Below are 19,560 nucleotides of genomic sequence, written 5' to 3'. Positions count from 1 at the left end.
TATTAAATCCCTTGTCATTACTACTTTTGTTTAATTTTCCATACAAGCATGTACTGCATTCAGAATCCAAAAAGTGTAAACATTGTAGTGGGATATCCATTAAAATGTCTGTCATTCCGAGTCTTGGCGCTAGGTGTTGTGTGTGTAGCGTCCTCTCTCGTCCTCCCGTATGGTTGGCTGGCAGCATTGTAATCCCATTGTACACCTGCAGCTCAGCACTCCTCTCTCAACTGGCACGCAATTTTACATATCCTGCTGTCATTCTCCCCCCCCCCCTTCCCAAGTAATACAATCAAACGAGCATTCCGGGACGGTAATGCGAACTTACACGAATCCGTTGCAGACTCTCAAATTCCCTGCACGTCAAAGCGGTGGAGATGGAAGTGCTCCGTTCTGCGTGATTCCGCTGTGGTTAGAGATATATTTTAAATGACGAGAACGGTGGAGGAAATTCGGGATGGCCCAGTGGGCATTTGGTGTTTTGGTGCTAACGCTGTGTAATGGCTTGCTCAGCAATGTCCTCAATGCACTCACGATTCATCAACCCTTGGTGAAATTAAAGACATTATTTTCAGATAACTTTTGAATAATTCAAATGAAGTGGACAAGAAAGAGAGAAGACTCGATCAGACTTTAGCTTTAGTTTATTCGTGTTGTATATGTTATCTATATACTTGATTGTTTTTAAGCATCGTATTTAGTGGGCAATCATGTACTAGAGGAGTCATCAATCGTCATGTGGATGGACTCGCTGCTGCCATAGGTTAGTGGATGTCCACCACTGGCTCGGCTGTAAACGAGAGATTAGCACTGCCTCAACGCTCATTTGAGCAGGAAATCGCTTTGACTCTCACTTTGTCCGATCTCAAATACCCCTTTGCTCTGGCACCTTGAGATGCACTGCATGAAAAGCAGCATATACATTTTAAATGATGATGTGGTGTGACGAGAAGTCTCTACGGTCACACTGCTACCTCTGTGCCTCCCCGTCTCAGGGCCAACCCAGCCTACCACGAGATGCTACTGGCTGTGCTGTGGTGCGGGGTGGTGCACACCTCCCCGCAGGTGCGCTGCACGGCCGCCAAGATGTTTGAGGTACTGAATTTGAGCGTGTACATGCCGACAACACACCGAGGGCTTTGTGACCATGATGTATGCAGCGCTCACGAGTGGACTTCCGTGCACACAATGCATCGGGAGCACGCCACAAAGCGTGACAAGGCCAGGTTGACTGTGAAATGAAGGAGGTGCTCAATGTCACTGTCAGCCAGGAGACCGAGCTTGCTGCAATGTCTCGCACTCGTAGCCAGCATATGTTGTTTCATGAAATAAGAAAATTAATTAATTATAAGCTTAGCAAGAGATTGAATAGATTCTTGTATGGTGGGTTCATGCAGACAATGTTTTTTTTAATGTAGGGGATTTAGGCAGTCGAGCATGAAGGCCTTGTCTTATAAAATGAGAGCTGGCATGTTATTGTTCAACAACACTGTGACCTTAAAGATTTAATTAAAGAAATATTCCTGATTCATACGCATTTTCTAAGTCATTCTGACATCTGCAAAATTTTGTTTAAATGTTTTATTTGAGAGCCTGTTTAATGCATTGCATTGGTGTCTGGACTTAGTTATTCATTTTCGAACGTAGTTCTTCTGGGAGGGTTGAATAATTAACTTTTCTATTTAATAACTGGTATGAGATTTATGTAAAAGGTTTTATTTTTATTTTTTATTCCGATTAAAAATGTTCAACTCTTATTACGTAAACACAATTTGAAGTCGTACATGCAGTAAAAAAAACATTGCTTTTCAAAATAATACATTTACACAGAAATCAAATTTTTATCTACAAACGTCCAGTGTTCAGAGCCATTGACAAAGTGCCTAGAATCTACACGTATGACAGTTGAGTTCTTCATTTGTATTTTTCCATTAGTGGCATTTCGTTAAGCATACATGCTTTTGAAAATGCATTCCAGAGTCATTACACCTTTTACATATCGCTGTCTCTTCTGCTCTCAGTTCTTGTCATTTCTTGTTTTTTTGGCTTTACACTCTTTGATTAGTGTCATACGGGCCTTGCTGCATTGTGTAACTTGTCCGCCGTATGACCTGTTATATATGTGTAGTGTTAATCGTGCCCCACCACCTTCTCTCTGTTCCTCCATCCAGTGGCATGTATGTTTTCTGTTGTGCATCAGTATCCACTCAGGAGGGTGTGTGTGACAGTCTGATAGCACTGAGGCCTGTCGCTGCTCTTAGCCTTCTCTGCACTCCCTGGGATGCTTTACAGTAAGTGTGGGGTTCTGTGCAGGAATGTTTGCTTCTGTGTATATACGACCTATTTACCAGTACCGTCCCATTCGCATTCCATCTTTCCACCCCCCTCCCTCACGCACCACCGAATGTTTGCGACCGGTGATGTAGTTATTTCAAGTATCCTTTTAGTTTAAATGACGAACCTCATTTTATTTAATGTCAATTAGCTGAATATACATAATACATTGGATAATGCAAGTATATATTTTTTAGTTTGTGCAATAGAAATTGTGAGTATTGTTCACCGCAACGCTCGTCGCAAACATTGCTTTCCTCCATTCTATTTTTTTTCCTACTTGGCTGTTCCATGAAAACACCATAACTTTTCCTTGTTCGCCATTTATACAGTATTGATCACGTTGCATTGCAAGTAAAGGAAACTGTATGCAGAACCAATAACCGTGTGGCAGCTTTGGCACGTGAAGCCACATTTATCGAGCTGCTGATGAATGGACTCTGCCCACGATCTTAACAAATAGGTGCTTTTTGTCTCAGCTGGCTTTGAGAGGGATGCATGAAGCCCTGATCGACAAGCGAGTGGCACCAGCTCTCGTGACCCTCTCAAGCGACCCGGAATTGTGAGTGTTTATCGGCAGCATTATCGTCGCTTAATTTTTTTATTGTCGTCTGCCACTGTTGGTAAGAGACTTGGTAAATTACACACTCTTCATTTATTACATGGCGGGAGGGTATATTTAATACATTTTTCCTGGAAGTGGAGTGCACTGGAAAGCATGGTGTGCTGTTATTGGTGAGTGTTTTGCTCACTTGAATTATGCTTTTTTATCTCTCGTTTTGCAGTTCAGTGCGAATAGCTACAATTCCTGCGTTGGGAGCTATAATTGAAACTGTGACACAAAAAGAGGTACGTTACATCCTTCTGCTGCACTTAGCCAACTAAGCAAAACCTGGCTTTGTCCACTGGTGCCGAAAACACACCCCTCGCGAGACTCTTGATGGTGGCGGCTGTGGAGCCAGGCACCTCGTGGGCTCCGAACAAAGCCCTTGGCAGATCGGAGGCACCCAGTAGGGCACAGCGCTGTCAATACAACTCGTTTTTTTTACCCCACTTGCACCGAGCTCATTATTGCCACGACTGTGGCAATGTGTTCCTTGTACATGCGCACGGCACATGAAATGTGTACTGTGTTTCTTGCCGGTGTCACCAGTGAAACTGTATCCTGTATTCAAACTGAACAAATGGCAATTTAACATTCAGGAGCAATGTAAACCTTGACCTTCCAAGCAGACGTTGCGAGAGCTGAAATAGCCACTATTCTTAAGAATGCTAAAAAACCCATTAGTAACATCAGCAAAAATGAACGCTCTGAACTCGCGAATTTAAAAAAACAGAAGTGATATAGTCATCCTCTCAGCCGATAAAGGCAACGCTACTGTTATTATGGATAAAGATTCATACAACAACAAAATCCAGAATCTGCTCAACTATGGAAGTTACTCAAAAATAAAAAATGACCCTACCAATAGCCTAGCGATAAAAACCAACAATATCATCACAAGTTCGACCTCCCTAATCGACCCAACTAAACGTCCCTCCCTAAAACCTTCTGCTGCAAGACCCCCTAGATTCTATGGTCTTCCCAAGATTCATAAAGAAGGCACCCCACTATGGCCCATCGTATCCATGATCAACTCCCCTACCTATAGACTAGCCCGTTTTCTGTCAGATACCTTGCTGCCTTTCACTGGCAAGACCGCCTCAGCAGTACTTAACTCAGCCCAATTGGTCTCTATGGTCAAAGACGTTGTACTGTCCCCTGACGATATCCTTGTCATCTTCGATGTGGTCTCTTTGTTCACCAAGGTCCCAGTACCTGATACCATTGAAATAATTGAAAATTTGGTCCAACATGGACTAGACCCCGACATACCTGCACTGGTTAGGCACTGCTTCAACAATACGTACTTTACTTGGAATGGCTCCTTCTACAAACAAAATGAGGGTACCCCCATGGGATCCCCCTTGTCACTAGTTAGAGCCAATATTTTCATGGAGAAATTTGAATCAGACGCCATCCAGACTTCCACCCTCAGAGCTTCCCTGTGGAAGAGATATGTGGATGACACTTTCGTCATTTGGCCACATGGCCTCCCAGCTCTGAACCTTTTCCTACACCACATCAATTCCAGACATCCTGCCATCAAATTCACCATGGAAGTGGAGAAAGATGGCAAGCTACCATTCTTAGATGTTCTGTTTGAGAGGAGACCTGATGGCTCATTGGGGCATTCTGTCTACAGGAAACCCACCCACACAGATTCCTACTTGAAACCTGATTCCCACCACCACCCAGCCCAAAAGAATTATCTCATCAAAACTTTATACCATAGGGCTCATTGCATTTTGGACCAACACCACCTGACCAGTGAATTAAAACATGTACACCTGGCCCTCAAAAGGAATGGTTACTCTGACCGTACCATCCGCCAAGCTGTTTCTCCCTCCATACAGAAACAACCACTTGATACTCCGGTCAAAACCATCACACTACCATATATAGAGGCGTTACTAAAAAGATTTCCAAAATTCTAAACAAACACAAGATCCAGGTCCGGTTCAATACAGTACACAAAATTCGTGATCTGATCCCATCCGTGAAGGATGTCATTCCTGACTTACAGTACCCCGGGGTTTACAAATTGAGTTGTACCTGCGGTGATTGCTATGTCGGGGAGACAAAGCGACATGTCTCTGACCGAATTCGCGAGCACAAATCAGATTTGAAACACGGCAAAACGAATTCTTCTGCCGTGGCTGATCACTGTTACAACGCTGTGGGTGATCACGATATATAATTTTCTCCGATACCAAGGTTCTTTGCAAACCCACGGGTTTTTATCAGAGATTTGTTCATGAGGCAATTCAGATCTACAAACACGGACACAATTTCAACCGAGAAGATGGTTTCAAATTAAGCAACCATTGGAAAGATGTTCTAAATCGAACTAAACATTAAACTAATTTCAATGGTACAGTATATTTTTTCAAGTAGTGGTACCCCAAACTTTTGCAGCTCTTATAAATTCCCTTTTCACACCATCAATAGGTAAACTCCCCCTCCCCCCCCCTCCCCCGCGCCAAACAGCAAGTCCACCGGCACGTACACCACCTCTTTTCTAAAATCGGCCAATCAAATGCTAATTTTTATGCTAATGTCTTTGTCAGGACACCTTGTTTGCTCGCACACAGCTTAAAGGTCCGCGGTCTGAGCGTGGTTGTGTTTCGCTAAATTATCCTGTTTGATTTGTACTAGGTGCCTCGGTGAATGTATATGCTCTGACTTTAACATAGCTATTTCTTTGACCAGTTACAAGCTAATCACTCAGCTATTTCAATGCTAAATTCTATGCTAATTCCTTTGTCAAGGGGTGCCTCTGCGGATGTGTATACTTTAACTTAGCTATTTCAATGCTAAATTCTATGCTAATTCCTTTGTCAAGGGGTGCCTTTGCGGATGTGTATGCTTTAACTTTAACATAGCCATTTCTGTGACCAGACACAAACTAATCACTCAGCCATTTCAATGCTAAATTATATGCTAATTCCTTTGTCAAGGCGCTTTGTTTCTTCTCACACAGCTTAAAGGTCGTGATCTGAGCGTGGCTTTTTTCACTCCAGCGCTGTCCTCCAGACAGTCTCGTCCCTTCACCTGATGAAGGCCGCTTGTGTTGTGGCCGAAACGTCGTGATTTTTTTTTACCTACGTGACTTTACCCAATAGAACCAGAGTACTTGACCTTACAACTTGCATTGTTTACCATACCTCACTTAAAAGCATGTTTGTAAATAATTAATGGTGACGAAGTGTAAGCACGCGACTGGTAAACCCATATAAACGCCCAACACCTCGGCCTCGTGACTTACACTGATGTAACATTAGATTTTAAATCTAGGACGCAGGCCTAGATTCCTCTACACTATTTCTGTAGTTGGGTCTAAGAAGACCTGCACTCGCAATGATATGTATGCTCACAAAAGGTTACTTGTTCTATTTCGTAATAAGGTGTTAAATGTTTTGTATAAGGGCATGCAAGAGCCTGTAGTGTGTACCAAAGCCATAATGCACGGTCTCTTGGACCCAGTTCTGCTTCCTCGGGTTAATAAAACAAGTAGTTTTCTTGGTGATTGGCTTTTACTAACAATTTAATTACTGGCCTAATTCCTATTGTGTGGACGTACTGCAGTACTGCATTGAGTTGTGTTCACCTATTTTACGTGGCCATTTATTTCTCCCCCTCCCCCCGCGACCAGCTGCTGGAGCGGGTGAAGATGCAGCTGGCGTCCTTCCTGGATGACGGGCCGGGCGAAGAGCAGCACGCGCTGCAGCTGGAGATCATCCGAACCCTGGGCCGCGTCGGGCCCAATGCAGAGCCGCGTTTCCGGGACGAATGTGAGATGCGGTCATTCGGCCACTGACCCAGCCCATTCGCTTGCTTATCACTGTTCCTCCAACACTGCCAAAGATGATGGGGCCCGACCAGGGTGACTGCTCCTTATGTAGAAACTGCTCGGGAAGTTCTACTGCGTAGGATTTCGCAGTTGTGACTTGTGGCTCTCTGAAGTGTTTAAAGGTACTGCGTGGTGTTTGGCACGGTGTCCGACCTTCCGGTCCACATGCTGGGAGCGTCTTCAGGAAGTGAATTGATTTGCCCCACTTGTATGGAGTTATGTATGTATGTTGATCTTCTTTCACACCTGTACGTAGCCAACCTTGCTAATCGGAGGTGCGTGCACAGGTAAACGTCAGTCATGCCAAATTACGCAAGGTACAACCTGAAAACACATCAAAGAGAGGGCACTCTGAAGTGGTTTGGCAAAGGCAATTATTTTGGCCGTTTTGTAAAGTGGCACCGTCTATAAATATTTCTGCACTGACAAACGTGCAGCTGTAAATGCGTGCGTGATCGCAGGATAGACAGTATTCCGGCACTTGGTGTGGTGGGGGAGTTTCAGGCGTCTTCTCAATGTGTGCTGTTAAAGCTGGCATTGTTAATGCCTTCATACACACATGGATTTTTTTAAATCTATTTTTTTTACATTTGTTCCTCATTATTGTTCAATTTAGCTACGGACGTCATGTCAAAACATTTCCGTAAAGAGCTCTGCAGCTAATCTTATACCAATCTGTCGGAGAATGGCCCCAGATGAAGACATCACACAACTGTTTCTGAACTCACTTAAACTTGATTTTTTGTAAACACTAGCAGCACACATCATTACGTCTTGCAAATATTGCAGCATTTCAATGAATCCAGAGTAAAAAGTATTTTATTTTTTATTTTTGTGAATCTGTGGTGACTGGGCAGACACCATTATCGCAACAAACATCTAATTGATAAATGATGAGATAAACCCATCAAAACAATAATCGTGCAGACTTAAACAAGATGGTAAAATGTGTTAAAGCACATAGCCTTTGTGGATGTAGAAAATAACCATCAGCATTTCCTGGAAAAGAGTGCATTGTGGTCATCGTGTCTTAGAAAACCATAAAAGTAAATTTGAGCAAATGTGACATTTGTGTGTCAAGCTTGAGACCGTTATCGCGCAACATTGAAAATCCGGTTAGACCACGAATGGTTACCCAGCTTAGAAGTTAGGACTTCGCAGCGCTGGTTCGGTGACGTGGCTGCTCCGCTGCCACCTGGCTAACTCAACGTGCGCACGTGCATCCTCACTGCAATCGTATCACAGGCAGACGCCCGTGGTTAACCGGGTTCTCAAGTAAGCTGATGGTCTTAGCCCAGACGCCAATCACTGCACACGCAATAAAACGTGACATTTTGTTTTTTACTTAATTTAACTCGTAAAATATTGATTTACTAATGCCATGTAAGTAACATTCCTCTCATGTGGCAGGGTGCGTGGGAAAGTGCTTATCTGAGATTGTGTGGACCAGTGATCTCTTTAAGGGGATCTCAGAGGTAGCACTGTGATATCCGCTTCTGTGGGTCATTCACTTAACATGAAGGATTGCATTGCTCTGCCTGAGTTACTTCGTCTCATGAAATTACACGATAGCACGATCAGGATACAATTGAAGAAAAATAACAAAAAACAGTAATCGGTCAATATGTTAGTTTACGGAGGATGATTTGTCGGTCGTCATTCGCCACTGATTTAATGTTTTATTTTGTTTTGTTTTCCCCCGTGGTGCATGTGCAGTCATGCTGCCGAGCCTGCACGTGCTCAGCATGGGGAACAACCAGCAGGCGACGGACGGCAAGCGAATGGAAGTGGCTGTGCAGCTCTTTGAGGCGTACAGCGCGCTGGCCTGCTGCTGTATCTTTCACGTGGGGGGGGGGGGGTGCTCCCTGCGCCATCAAAACCCATAGCAGAATTGCTGCCACGTTGTTGCTGTACACATTTCAGGAATTTAAAGTACTTGGGTTCATGCACTTCAACAAATATGGAAACGACATTCCAGGGCGTATTTCTGCATGCTGTTTTATCCAAATCACGTGAATGTACTTTTATCATTTATCACGATGAAATATATTCTCCTCTATTGTTTCATATCTTTGCTGTGGCACACAAGTGTCTGTTTGGAAAAACACTTATCTGCTTGGGAAATCCGGAGATGTTAACACCACCCGCGCACGTCAAGAGTGTCTTTACTGAATTCTCGCCAAGGACATTCCATCTGGAAAATTTGATTTTTTTCGTATGATTACATTGTTTTGATATTTTCCAACCCCCAAGCTCTCTTCTGGCATGTTATTTTTTCCTTGACTGCGCTGTCTGGCCACCAGTTATCGGAGAGGACGTGATGGTGCAGCACTTCCTGCCGGGCCTCCGGGCCCTCCGCACAGACATGGAGCATCTTTCTCATGAGCATGAAGTCAGTCTCTATTTTCATTCCAAAAATAATTCCCACATTCACATAATCGTTAACGAAATGCATTAAAGTTAGCTAGCTCTGTATTTTTCCGTAGCCGATTAAGGAATCTGAAATTGTTATTGTTTTTGTCGTGTACTTTGAATAAGAAAGTCTGCCTGCTCAACTGCTGAATTACTTTAAATGCATCCATCTAACATGGGTGCCTACTGCATTCCGTGCAGGTAATCCTTAGCTCAATGATAAAGGATTTTGAATTCAAACTGGATGGCAAGGCCACAGCTGATCCCAGGTAAGATTCTACAATGAGTTGACTCACACGTGCATTGCTACCACTTATTTGAATACCCTCTACGTATTTACGTTCCATTATAATGAGATGTTATACTCATGATGAAGTGAGGGAAGACTGAATGAAAAAAAAACTGTTGTGTTTTGTGCTTAATATTCTTTGGCAGCCTGCCCAGCCCCGTTTTAATGGAAGATGCGAAAAACAAGTTTTTTAGCAAAGTTGGTCAGCTGACAACCAGTTCTAGTACTGTGTTCACAAGCATGCTGAAGCGGAAAAAATAAGGTACATACTTTTGTACAGCATCTTAGAAAAATTAGCACTTGTACAGACACAAATGCCTCACTCGTTATTATTCTCTGGGGCAATCCACCCCACAATTTACCACTGAACACCAAATTTTGCTGCTATAATTTTTTTTGCTCAAACATCGGTTTCAAACTTTGGGAATGTTAAAATATATTCATTAGCTTTTTTTAGGTCATCTAAAATATTGGGAATTTGAATGTGTAATGATTGTTTTAATGACTCATGTTTTGGTTTCTATGGTAGAATTGTTTTGCTACTTAAAATGTTAGCGTTGTGACTTTGTAAGTGTCATTTCATGATGTATACATGATAAATCATACATTACATTTATTTTAAGAGACTGCTGTGTGGAGGCTAACATGTTGGATCCCTCGAGTTGATGAGTTCAATTCACGTTCGTTTATTACGATTAAACATTTGTTGAAGACCTTGGGGTACTTGAGTATATGTTTATCATTCCTCTGGCCACCCAGCAGTAAAATGGGTAAACACCAGCAAGGCGATTGTTATATATTATTGATGGGATACAATGTAGGTACTGGAGAGGCTCTTCTGGCTAATTGCTTTTTGAAAGACAGACCCACTACCCATAGTGGCAGTTAGCTCATGATTCAGGGTACACTGATAATGTGTTTTTTAATACTCTCCGACATTGTATATCAAAAGTACCATTGAAGAGCTCATTACATTTTCTTGACCACTTCAGGTCATCCGTACACTACTATGTTGTCTTTGCGTGCCTGCGATGCATAATGCAAAGGGCTTTAATTGGTACAGTCACTAAGTGTGAAGCTTACTTGATGAGCTGATGGGAATCAAAATATTTGTTAAGGGGAGGATGATTACCAAGTAGTTTTTAAACTGTGTGTGGATATAAGTTATACACGCTTTCATTGTGAACAGCGTACAATCAGATGTGTTGTGTGTGATCAATGTTCTTTTTTTATTGAATGGTGGCTTTATTGGATATGTTGCACTGAATCATTGCATGTGCTGGAGGGTGAAATACGTTGCGGAATGGAACAATCTTATGTATTACGCTGATGTTTTTCATTGCGATAAGTACAGTATTGTACAATAATGTATTCACGTTGCTGTCTTGAGCTCTATTTGTATATCTGAGCCGGAATTTTGGCTGTCTGAAATAAATGTGTGGTTTCTACTGTACACAAGTCTGGAGGTTTATTCTCATTATAGTATTGCTTCATTATTCGTGAGGGATACGTTCTGGAGATGCTGGCAAATAGGACATTTCTCAGATGATATTGGCCTATGAAAACTAAGATTTTTGAATTATCGAAAATAAATGCATAAACAAGCTCTTATATACATTAAAATGATCATAATTTCATCAAAAATTGGTTATACTAAAGTTATTAAATAAATAATGCATTCAATCATAGTTTATACATGAGCTTACCTTAAGTTATAGTGATGCTGCTGCATATCATCACTTTATCCCATCACATTCTCTCATCACTTTATCTCATCACTTTATCTCATCACTTTATCTCATCACTTAATCCCATCATTTTATCCCATCACTTTATCCCATCACATTACGTCATCACTTTATCCCATCACTTAATCCCATCACATTCTCTCATCGCTTTATCTCATCACTTTATCCCATCACATTCTCTCATCACTTTATCCCATCACTTTATCCCATCACATTCTCTCATCACTTTGTCATCACTTTCTCGCCTCACTTTCTCGATGCAGTTGTGTTTTCCCAGATGCGATTCGCGGATAGCCAAAATCACGAAGAGCAAATTCGTGAATAACGAGGGCAATACTGTATTTTTACCTTAATTACAATGAAACGAAGAAAAACGAGAAAATACACGCGCTCCCCGTCACCATCAGCCACAACCAAATCCACTGCTGAATCAAGGCCTGTCCAAGCCACCGCCATCCCTCACGGCCCTGTGCAACAATTGTGATGGAAGCGATGCCGAAGAAATGTTTGTGAATTATGTTCTGTCACCTTCAAAACTCCCATTTCAAAATTTTACCCATTATTTGGTATGTCAGGCTACTTCAAATTATGTTCAAGTCTTAAGTAAAATTCAGTATTGGTGGGATCACTTTTTAATTCTGAAGCTGTGCAACACATTACAGCAGGTACTATATCAAACTCCTTTCAAGATTAGTGTAACACGTTTAAAATCATTCGAGGTCATGATGGCCTAGGTTGTCGATGTCACCACAACTTACCAGCCCTTTGTCATTCTCCTAACTCTCCCCTATCATCTCACTCCCTTCCACACACACTCCTACCTCTCCCCTATCATCTCACTCTACTCCACTCCACCCACGTTTTGCTTCAACAAAAAGGCTTTCTGTCCCACACCACATGCAACGTCGGCTCAGTGTGAAGTCGCTCATTCTCCACTGCGCCCCCTTTACTCTGACACCACCTTTCTTCCCCAAGTCATCCGTGATGTCAACTTAACATATTTTTGTCCGTGTCCAGCCTCAATTTCTTCCTTTTCTTTCCCCCTCCCCTCTGCCTGTTCTGTTTCTATAAAATCCACCTTCTCATTGCTTCTGTGCAGCCTCTTGAGATGCAGTCGATGGATGTTCAGAGATTAGCTTCCGAATTTTATCAAACTGGTCACCACTCTCTGGGTGACGTCTTTCGATTCGTATTTTGCACGTTGCGACGCAGGTAACCCCCCCCCCCGCCACAGCGGCCGCTAGAGGGCACTAGAGAACAAAACAACCGATCCCCGAATCTCATGGGCAGGCAGAATCGCCGCCACGAGTCGACCGCCTTGGCCGGAAGCAGCTCGAGCCACGGCCGCATTTGCGAAGGGGCTCCCTCTCTGCGCGTGTTAGTGGCCAAATCCACCGCCGGACGAATGCCTTCCCGAAGCCGTAGTCACTTGGCGTTGTCTGCGGGGCAACAACTCCGCACGAGTCGCCTGCGCGTGAGATAACGTTCGTCGCCCCGTCTCCCGCAGACGTTGCGCGCGGCGCTGCCGCGACTGAACGCCGTCGCTTTGCTCGCGGGAGTGAATTTGCGAAACGCGTCGAGCGATCCGCAGAAGTCGACCGCGCGTGCTGCCCTGGCGCACTGATGGCACCCACCCAGAGGTGGTCCGTGAGCGGCGCGGTGCCCATCGCCGACCCCCTCCGGGGAGGTTTATAGCCGGGAAGCGGTGACTGGTGGCGGACAAAGGTGGTCCAGATGTCTTGTGACCACCCGCATTTAAATAAAACCTTAATATTTTTTTTGTATAGCAATAGGTGTGTAGCGTAATGGAAGCGATATAAAGATGATGACTTCGTTAGATTCAATTTTATATGTCAATGTCCTTGTAAAGGGGTCCGGTAAGTGTGTATGAGAACCAGCATTTCCTCGACAAATATTACGCAACATTTCCAGTTTCCACTTGAGCAAACGTATTCAAATGGCTGAGCAAAGTGCAACAACGTTAGGGGTCTATTAACGTTGGGGGTCACGAGATCTGGACCACCCTGAACACCTTCACGATTGGGACGAGGCCCCCGTCCGGTGGGGCCGTGCCATGCGTGGGGGCGATCGAATCTAAAAATAGACGCAGCATGTCGGTCCAAGGAGTGCCAGTGGATTTCGTGCGCGCGCAGCGGAAGCATCTCGGTGCAAGGTTGACCTCGCGAGGGCCAACGCAATAAGTCTGTTGATTGTCTCCTGACAGTTTCATTCTGGGAACATTCGTCCAGAGTTTGCTTCTGCCGGCGCTCGCAGAAATATTAAGCGACGACTTCGCTGGACAACAACAATTGAGTGTGTCGCGGCCGCAGTGGTGGACACGTGGCAGTCGTCTTCCATTCGCGCACTTTATTAGAATCATGAAGGTGCCGTTGAGCAGATTTCGACTCGGGGTCGCAGTGGCCGTGGCCGGGGCCGTGGCCATCCTCTCGGTCTTCGCCGAGAGGCGACTGCTCGCCCATCGCCTGAGCCACGGCGCACGGGTGCACGTGCACCGCCTGCAGATGATAGCCATCTTCAATGTGGTCATCTATCTGCCCTCCAAGTTCGTCTGGACCAGGTGCGTGACCGAGCCCACCGCCGCTTGCAGCCGTGGCAAATGCGATTCTTGGGCTGGCTTGTGGGCCGCGTGCGTGGCCACGTTCCTGCTGCTGGTCCACACCAGCCTCTTCACCGCCCTCTTTCTGGTTCACATCGAGCCCCACGTCTTCTCGCTGGTGTCCAGCACCTGTCTGGGCGCCTACGTTCTGCTCAATTTCTGGCTGCTGGTCCTGCTCCCTGCGGACCGCTGTCTGAGATTTGCGGTCAGGGCGCTGACTCCGGCGATGGAGAAGGATGAGGAGGTGAAGGATGAGAAGATCGAGAGAAGGAAGAGGGCCCGGGTGCTTCTCGCCATAGCCCTGCTCCTCACCGTGTCCATGACCCTCTTGGCCGTGCACAACGCTGCCGGGCGACCCCACACGCCCAGGGTAGAGGTGCGACTCCAGCGCCTGCCAGCCAACTTGAGTGGCCTCAAGGTGGCCCTTCTGTCAGACATACACCTGGGCCCCACGGTTGGCCGCAGCAAGCTGGCCCAGGTGGTGGACATTACTAACGGGCTCAGGCCAGGTAGGTGATGCACCTGGGTGAACAAAAGCATTTGAACCGTTTTGGATTTTTTTCACAGGTTAGAATTCAGCTGTACATGTGCAGCCCCTTTTGTCAATCGACTGTTGGACGAGAGCCTGCCCACTCCGTGTGGGTCGTGGGGGTTATTTGACCATACTTGACCATGCTGGTTGGTGAAAGTGGGAGCATAGGTGAGGGAGCATTGAATTACAGTACAAGAACGCATTTTGCTGTACTGCCCTCTGCTGTCCACAACTTCGCCATACTCTTGGGTAACGGTTGAAACCTCGGGTAACTTTCGTTTAATTTTGTTATTTCTTAAAAGCCTTACTCATTTTTAGGAGGCTATACATTGAGATGTTTGGTCAATTGCGTGAATATTTGCTTGTGGAGAAATAAAATGTGGGTACCTGGAGAAAAGCCACCATGCATACGAGGGGTTAAGAGTCTACACGTGTGAGGTTCATTACACTTTGTCTCCTGCCATCAATTCAGGCCATATCGCAGTCCAGCAGGTGTGGACATTTGACATTGTGTCTGCATAATCCACCACCCATTGCCACCAATGGACTGGTTCCCAGCCATGCGCCACCATAAAAAGGTCATCCATAACGTATTACAATAAACCATGGGGGTCCCTTATGATGCAGCAGTGTGCACAGCCTACATGTTGCGAGAGGTATAGCCATCGCGGATGGCTATATGTCTACTAAATAGTTAAAATTGCATGTTGAATTATGCATTATATATTGTCCGAGCAACCAGTTGGAAGCTTTTAATGTGGCCTATCTGCTTTAGTGGCAACTAGGTTCCCTGCTCCATGAGTAAAACGGATGCACTATATTAGGGCCCAAATTTTGAAATGTTTGTTTTCGGATTTTTTTTACTTTAAAAGCACACACTCGATTGTAATATATACCAGCCGTTATGGAACAATATGTATTGTAGCAAAGCCATTGGCCTCTCAGTATAAAATACATCACGTGCAATACAGTACTGTACTGCATTTCCATGAGCCGCAGAACTTGAGTATGTTCTGAAGTTTCTGACCAGGAACCGTTTTTCTATTTTTTTGTTATTTAAAGTTGGCTGCAATTTCGGCCTGGAGGCCGAATACACTGGATTCATTTCACTTCGTGGGCTGGCCTGCATTTCCTGTGTCAAAACTCGGGCCGAGCGGAATTGCATCACTCGAACATGTTAAAATCAAAATTGTTATCGGCGTCAGGAACAGTCTTGCATCGGAAGTATTTCTTGGAAAGATCAGCCATACTTCCATCGTAACTTGATGAACTCGGACAATTAAGGAAAGGCCGCTCCTTTGATAACCTAAGTGCACTTAAATTGATTCCATTGGACTTTCCATGGAAACTTGGTACAGCTACATACCTGCTACAATAGATCTAAGAGAGAAAAAAAATGGTCCTCTCTAAACCGTGTTTTGTCGTCACTGGCGCAGACTTGGTGGTCATCGTAGGAGACCTTGCAGACTCTCTGGTGTCCAACTTGAAGGATGCTGCTCAGCCACTGTCTTGGCTCAACCCACGCCTGGGCACATACTTTGTCACAGGCATGCCACACAGTTTTAAACACGTTCATTATTGGAAAGTAGGTTTTACTTCATCATCATCACCTTCATCAGCCATGATCTATCCACTGCCAGATGAGGGCCTCCCCAAGCCACTGCCAATCCTTGCTGTGATGCAACAATCTAACTGGCTCCTGCACATTAAATGATGTAATTGCTCCATTTCTGTAGTGGGCATACAAACGGGGGTGTTCACTGCTTTGGATGCGACTCAGTCGTTAGTCTTGACCATCGGCCTCCATCCCTTTTCGTTATGTGTCCTGCCCAAGGCCGCTTTACTTACAATCAATATGGCATCCAACTTGTATTTGTTCTGACCAACGTTTTCACCTTCCTGTCTGAGTGTAATTTCAAGCATGCACATCTCCAAGATTCTTTAAAAAGTGCACGCATTTTAATTTTACGTTCAAGAGAATTAGACTGCAAGAAGCGAATACAGGCTGAGTATTTAAAAGGCGAAGGTTTCAATACCAAGTACCTTTGTGTCCGCACAGGTAACCATGAGTACTACACGCACGACGTGCAGGCCTGGTTCCAGTACCTGCGCTCGCTCAACGTCCACCCTCTCCACAACCAGCACGTGCACCTTGGCGGCGGGCCCGGAGAGCGCTTGTGCCTGGCAGGTGTCGATGACATCGAGGCGTTAAGGATTGGGTATGCGTGTGTGGGTCTGGCCAACAGCTCAGCTCGTAATGTGCACGCGGTAACGCAACCTGATTTCATCAAATGGTCTCAATTATTAATGCGACCGCTTCTCAAGACACCGTGCAAAAAGACACGCACATTTTCGATCGTGGGAGAAAGGCAAAGGTGTTTTTGTTTGTTTAGGGAGAAGTTGGAAAGAAATTAAAGATCGGGTGCTGTGGAATATAATTTTAGTGCCAATCAAGATATTTGGACAAATCTGGATAAAACTAAAGACAAAATAAATTTAACTTTTACAAATGACAATGGACAGCCAGAGATAAGAATACGTAGGTCTTAAGCCTGAACTTGCAAAGGGGAATGGAGTCAGCAGTGTACAAAGACATGGAGGAATCGGCGACTGCCAATTGTTCGAATGTTAAACTAGGGGCCTTGTCAGGAGGCCTTGGCTGCCAGAGTGGAGAGAAAGTGGTGAAGAGCAGGGTGAGATGAGATGAGAATGGCAAAGAATTGGGTGAGTTTAGCAAGGACACACAATGGGGTGAGTTTAGCAAGGACACACAATGTCTCCACTTAACCGAGATATTGACACTGTAAAGGACTCGAGTTGCCCAAAATATTAATGTGGATATTAATTTAAAGTGAGTTATTGCTAAATGAAGTTCATGAGAGCAGAAAATGCAGTTAAATAGATTAATGTAATAATTTCTACTGTTGCATAACAACACCCATCGCTTTGAACACCAACAATACTTTGCGCATCTGTCATGTGTGTATCGAAAATATTTCTTAACATCCCTTGTATATTTGAAAAACCACTGCACAGCCCTATTCGGAGTGTGATAAATGCCTCGCTCAATGTGTGCACACGCAAGCATGTTCACAGCAGGTTATTAAGCTGAAGTTATATGGTACAACTTTACTGCACATAACTTTATTGCAATTTTCAAGTGTCACATAAAATCCCGTGTTGAAGAGTGCAATTTCTTTTGCAGCACAATTGCATGTTACTAAGTCATTAAGCTCATGTCCACAATAAAGTTTCGACTGCTATGCCTGGCCCTGGCTCTCGCCTCCTGTGCTGGATCTAGACCAAGGAGCCCAGTAGGTGATCTAGGCGAGGAAATTCCACCTCCTCGGTGATGCAGACTGTTAAACAGATCAACGTGGCCAACATTGTTTTAAGCAACATTGTTCCCGCTCGCTTTTCCTGCTTTGATAAGGGCTTTTGATGCTTGTGCCAGGTACCCGGGGCACGGCATGAACCTGGGACAAGCGCTGGCGGGCTGCGAGGAAGGGAGCGCCATCATCCTGCTCGCCCACCAGCCGCGTGCTGCACAAGCGGCGCTAGAACAGCGTCCGGACATCGACCTCGTACTTGCAGGTGCTTGCACGTGCATCACAACGCTCAGAGGGGTGGGAAGGGAGTGGGGCGGGGGGGCTAAGAGAGGTGGAGGAGGGGGCAGCACAATGTCCCACGTGGTCGCAACAGAGATGAGGCCATCATCTCAAGGGGCAAGCCAAATCTGATGCTCACAGCCACATCAGGATGTTTTATAGGCATTTAACGATTCACCAATCCACTGATGTGATTTGAGGTCGCGATTCGATTCAAGAATACATTTTTGTACCTAATTTTTACTGTCTCGTTTGTATTGTTTCTTGCTTGTTGGCTCTCTTGTACGTTTTTTTTCGTTCCATTAGCCTACCTGTAATTGACGTAAATAATTGATGCATGATTCAGTTTATCATGATTTAAGGAATATGTTTTAATTGATGACTCGGTGCATAACTATATGCCTCACATAAAAAAACAAGTGTACTACACATTTTTTAATTCCTCTCCTCCCATCCACTTCGTACCCAGATTTCACAATAAAAAGTAAAAGTTTGGTTGGAAATAAAATTATTATAATTTAACACCATGGCTCCTTGTCCAGTCTATCGAATTCCTCCACTCCCCTCACTTATTCTTTGCTTGCTTATCATGAATGTATTTTTGAAATGTCTAATGCCTTATAATTATGGACCAAATTTGGACATTTGTATCAATTTAATTCTTGTGAACAATTTCAATTGTCTCTCACATTTGTACAATTATACTTTTGTTTATGCTTAGAATTTTTGTCTTAATGCTGTAATCGTTTCTATCGCCGATGTGCCTTGGAAACGAGACTCTTAAAGTCTCAACGAGCTCTCGCCTGGCTTTGAATAAAGGCTATGATCGACTGATGCCAACCCCCCCACCCCTCATCTCACACACCCCATTCAGGGCACACGCACGGAGGACAGTTCTTTCCCGTGTCTCTCGCCGTGTACCTCTACAACCCGTTCTTCGCGGGGCTGTATCGGCACGGCGAGCACAGCCAGGTGTACGTCTCGCAGGGCAGCGTCTTCTACGGAATGCCCATGCGTCTGGGCAGCACCGCCGAGGTCTCCGAAATCGTGCTTCTGTCGCGCTGATGAAGCCCAGTTCCAGCCGAGTCACTTAGCGGCATCTCGGCGTACATCAAGGGGTGGTGACGAAATGGTTTTTGTGTAGGGTGAAGGGATAATTTGTTCAATTTTTATTTTGTGATGATGTGTTTGTGTATACTGAAGGAACTGCAATCTTTGAGTGTTGTGTGTAATTTTTATTATGTTAATGTGATGGTTAGATTGTCCATCCTGGTGTAAAAAGTACACTGGTTCCCTTTTAAAGAAAGTATTATTGACAATTTCCTGAAGGTAATACTATACCTCAATAATGATATGTCAATGATACCTCAATAATGGAATATTTTGTGTGGCATGTAATGCCTATAAATGTGGTGTTTCAAACTTGTCTATTTAAAAAACAGCACTTGGATATGCTTACTTATTTGATGCCTTTCTGGCCTATTATAATAACCATCTGCCCCTTTTCAATACCTTGTTTTGTATGAAACGTTTTATCCAAAAGCAAAGATCGTGTTTTTTTAACAG

General features: G+C 44.5%; 2 protein-coding genes across 4 annotated transcripts in view; both read left to right on the top strand.

The window, feature by feature from the left end:
• Nucleotides 1–10,947, top strand: part of LOC116946001 (RAB11-binding protein RELCH homolog) — a 31,431-nt gene extending 20,484 nt beyond the window's left edge. For both annotated transcript variants that reach the window (XM_032960768.2, XM_032960767.2), the window contains 8 exons: nucleotides 996–1,095; nucleotides 2,814–2,896; nucleotides 3,120–3,183; nucleotides 6,591–6,729; nucleotides 8,505–8,621; nucleotides 9,092–9,180; nucleotides 9,402–9,469; nucleotides 9,636–10,947. In XM_032960768.2, the coding sequence (XP_032816659.2) occupies nucleotides 996–1,095; nucleotides 2,814–2,896; nucleotides 3,120–3,183; nucleotides 6,591–6,729; nucleotides 8,505–8,621; nucleotides 9,092–9,180; nucleotides 9,402–9,469; nucleotides 9,636–9,750 (775 nt within the window). In that variant the 3' untranslated portion in view covers nucleotides 9,751–10,947. The remainder of the gene's footprint in view (nucleotides 1–995; nucleotides 1,096–2,813; nucleotides 2,897–3,119; nucleotides 3,184–6,590; nucleotides 6,730–8,504; nucleotides 8,622–9,091; nucleotides 9,181–9,401; nucleotides 9,470–9,635) is intronic.
• Nucleotides 10,948–11,052: 105 nt separating this feature from the next.
• TMPPE (transmembrane protein with metallophosphoesterase domain) lies at nucleotides 11,053–19,181 on the top strand. Of its 2 annotated transcripts, XM_032960772.2 has the most exons (5): nucleotides 11,053–14,363; nucleotides 15,823–15,933; nucleotides 16,446–16,605; nucleotides 17,841–17,980; nucleotides 18,869–19,181. In XM_032960772.2, exons 1-5 carry the CDS (start codon nucleotides 13,616–13,618, stop codon nucleotides 19,057–19,059), a joined length of 1,350 nt encoding a protein of 449 aa, XP_032816663.2. In that variant the 5' UTR covers nucleotides 11,053–13,615; the 3' UTR covers nucleotides 19,060–19,181. The 2 variants fall into 2 exon arrangements, with proteins under 2 accessions (XP_032816663.2, XP_032816664.2); XM_032960773.2 differs by lacking the exon at nucleotides 15,823–15,933.
• Nucleotides 19,182–19,560: the final 379 nt, after the last annotated feature.

This window comes from Petromyzon marinus, chromosome 25 (assembly GCF_048934315.1).
Source record: "Petromyzon marinus isolate PM22_M1 ecotype Great Lakes invasive population chromosome 25, UKy_Petmar_22M1.pri1.0, whole genome shotgun sequence".
Taxonomy (NCBI): Eukaryota; Metazoa; Chordata; class Hyperoartia; order Petromyzontiformes; family Petromyzontidae; genus Petromyzon; species Petromyzon marinus.
Note: the sequence above shows the minus strand (reverse complement) of the source record. Positions and strands in the feature narration are given on the sequence as shown.

Coding starts and splice junctions, on each gene's coding strand:
- TMPPE (XM_032960772.2), top strand. CDS start 13,616: ATGAAGGTGCCGTTGAGCAGATTTCGACTCGGGGTCGCAGTGGCCGTG. Junction 15,934..16,445: donor GGGCACATACTTTGTCACAG/GCATGCCACACA, acceptor GTGTCCGCACAG/GTAACCATGAGTACTACACG. Junction 17,981..18,868: donor CATCGACCTCGTACTTGCAG/GTGCTTGCACGT, acceptor CACCCCATTCAG/GGCACACGCACGGAGGACAG.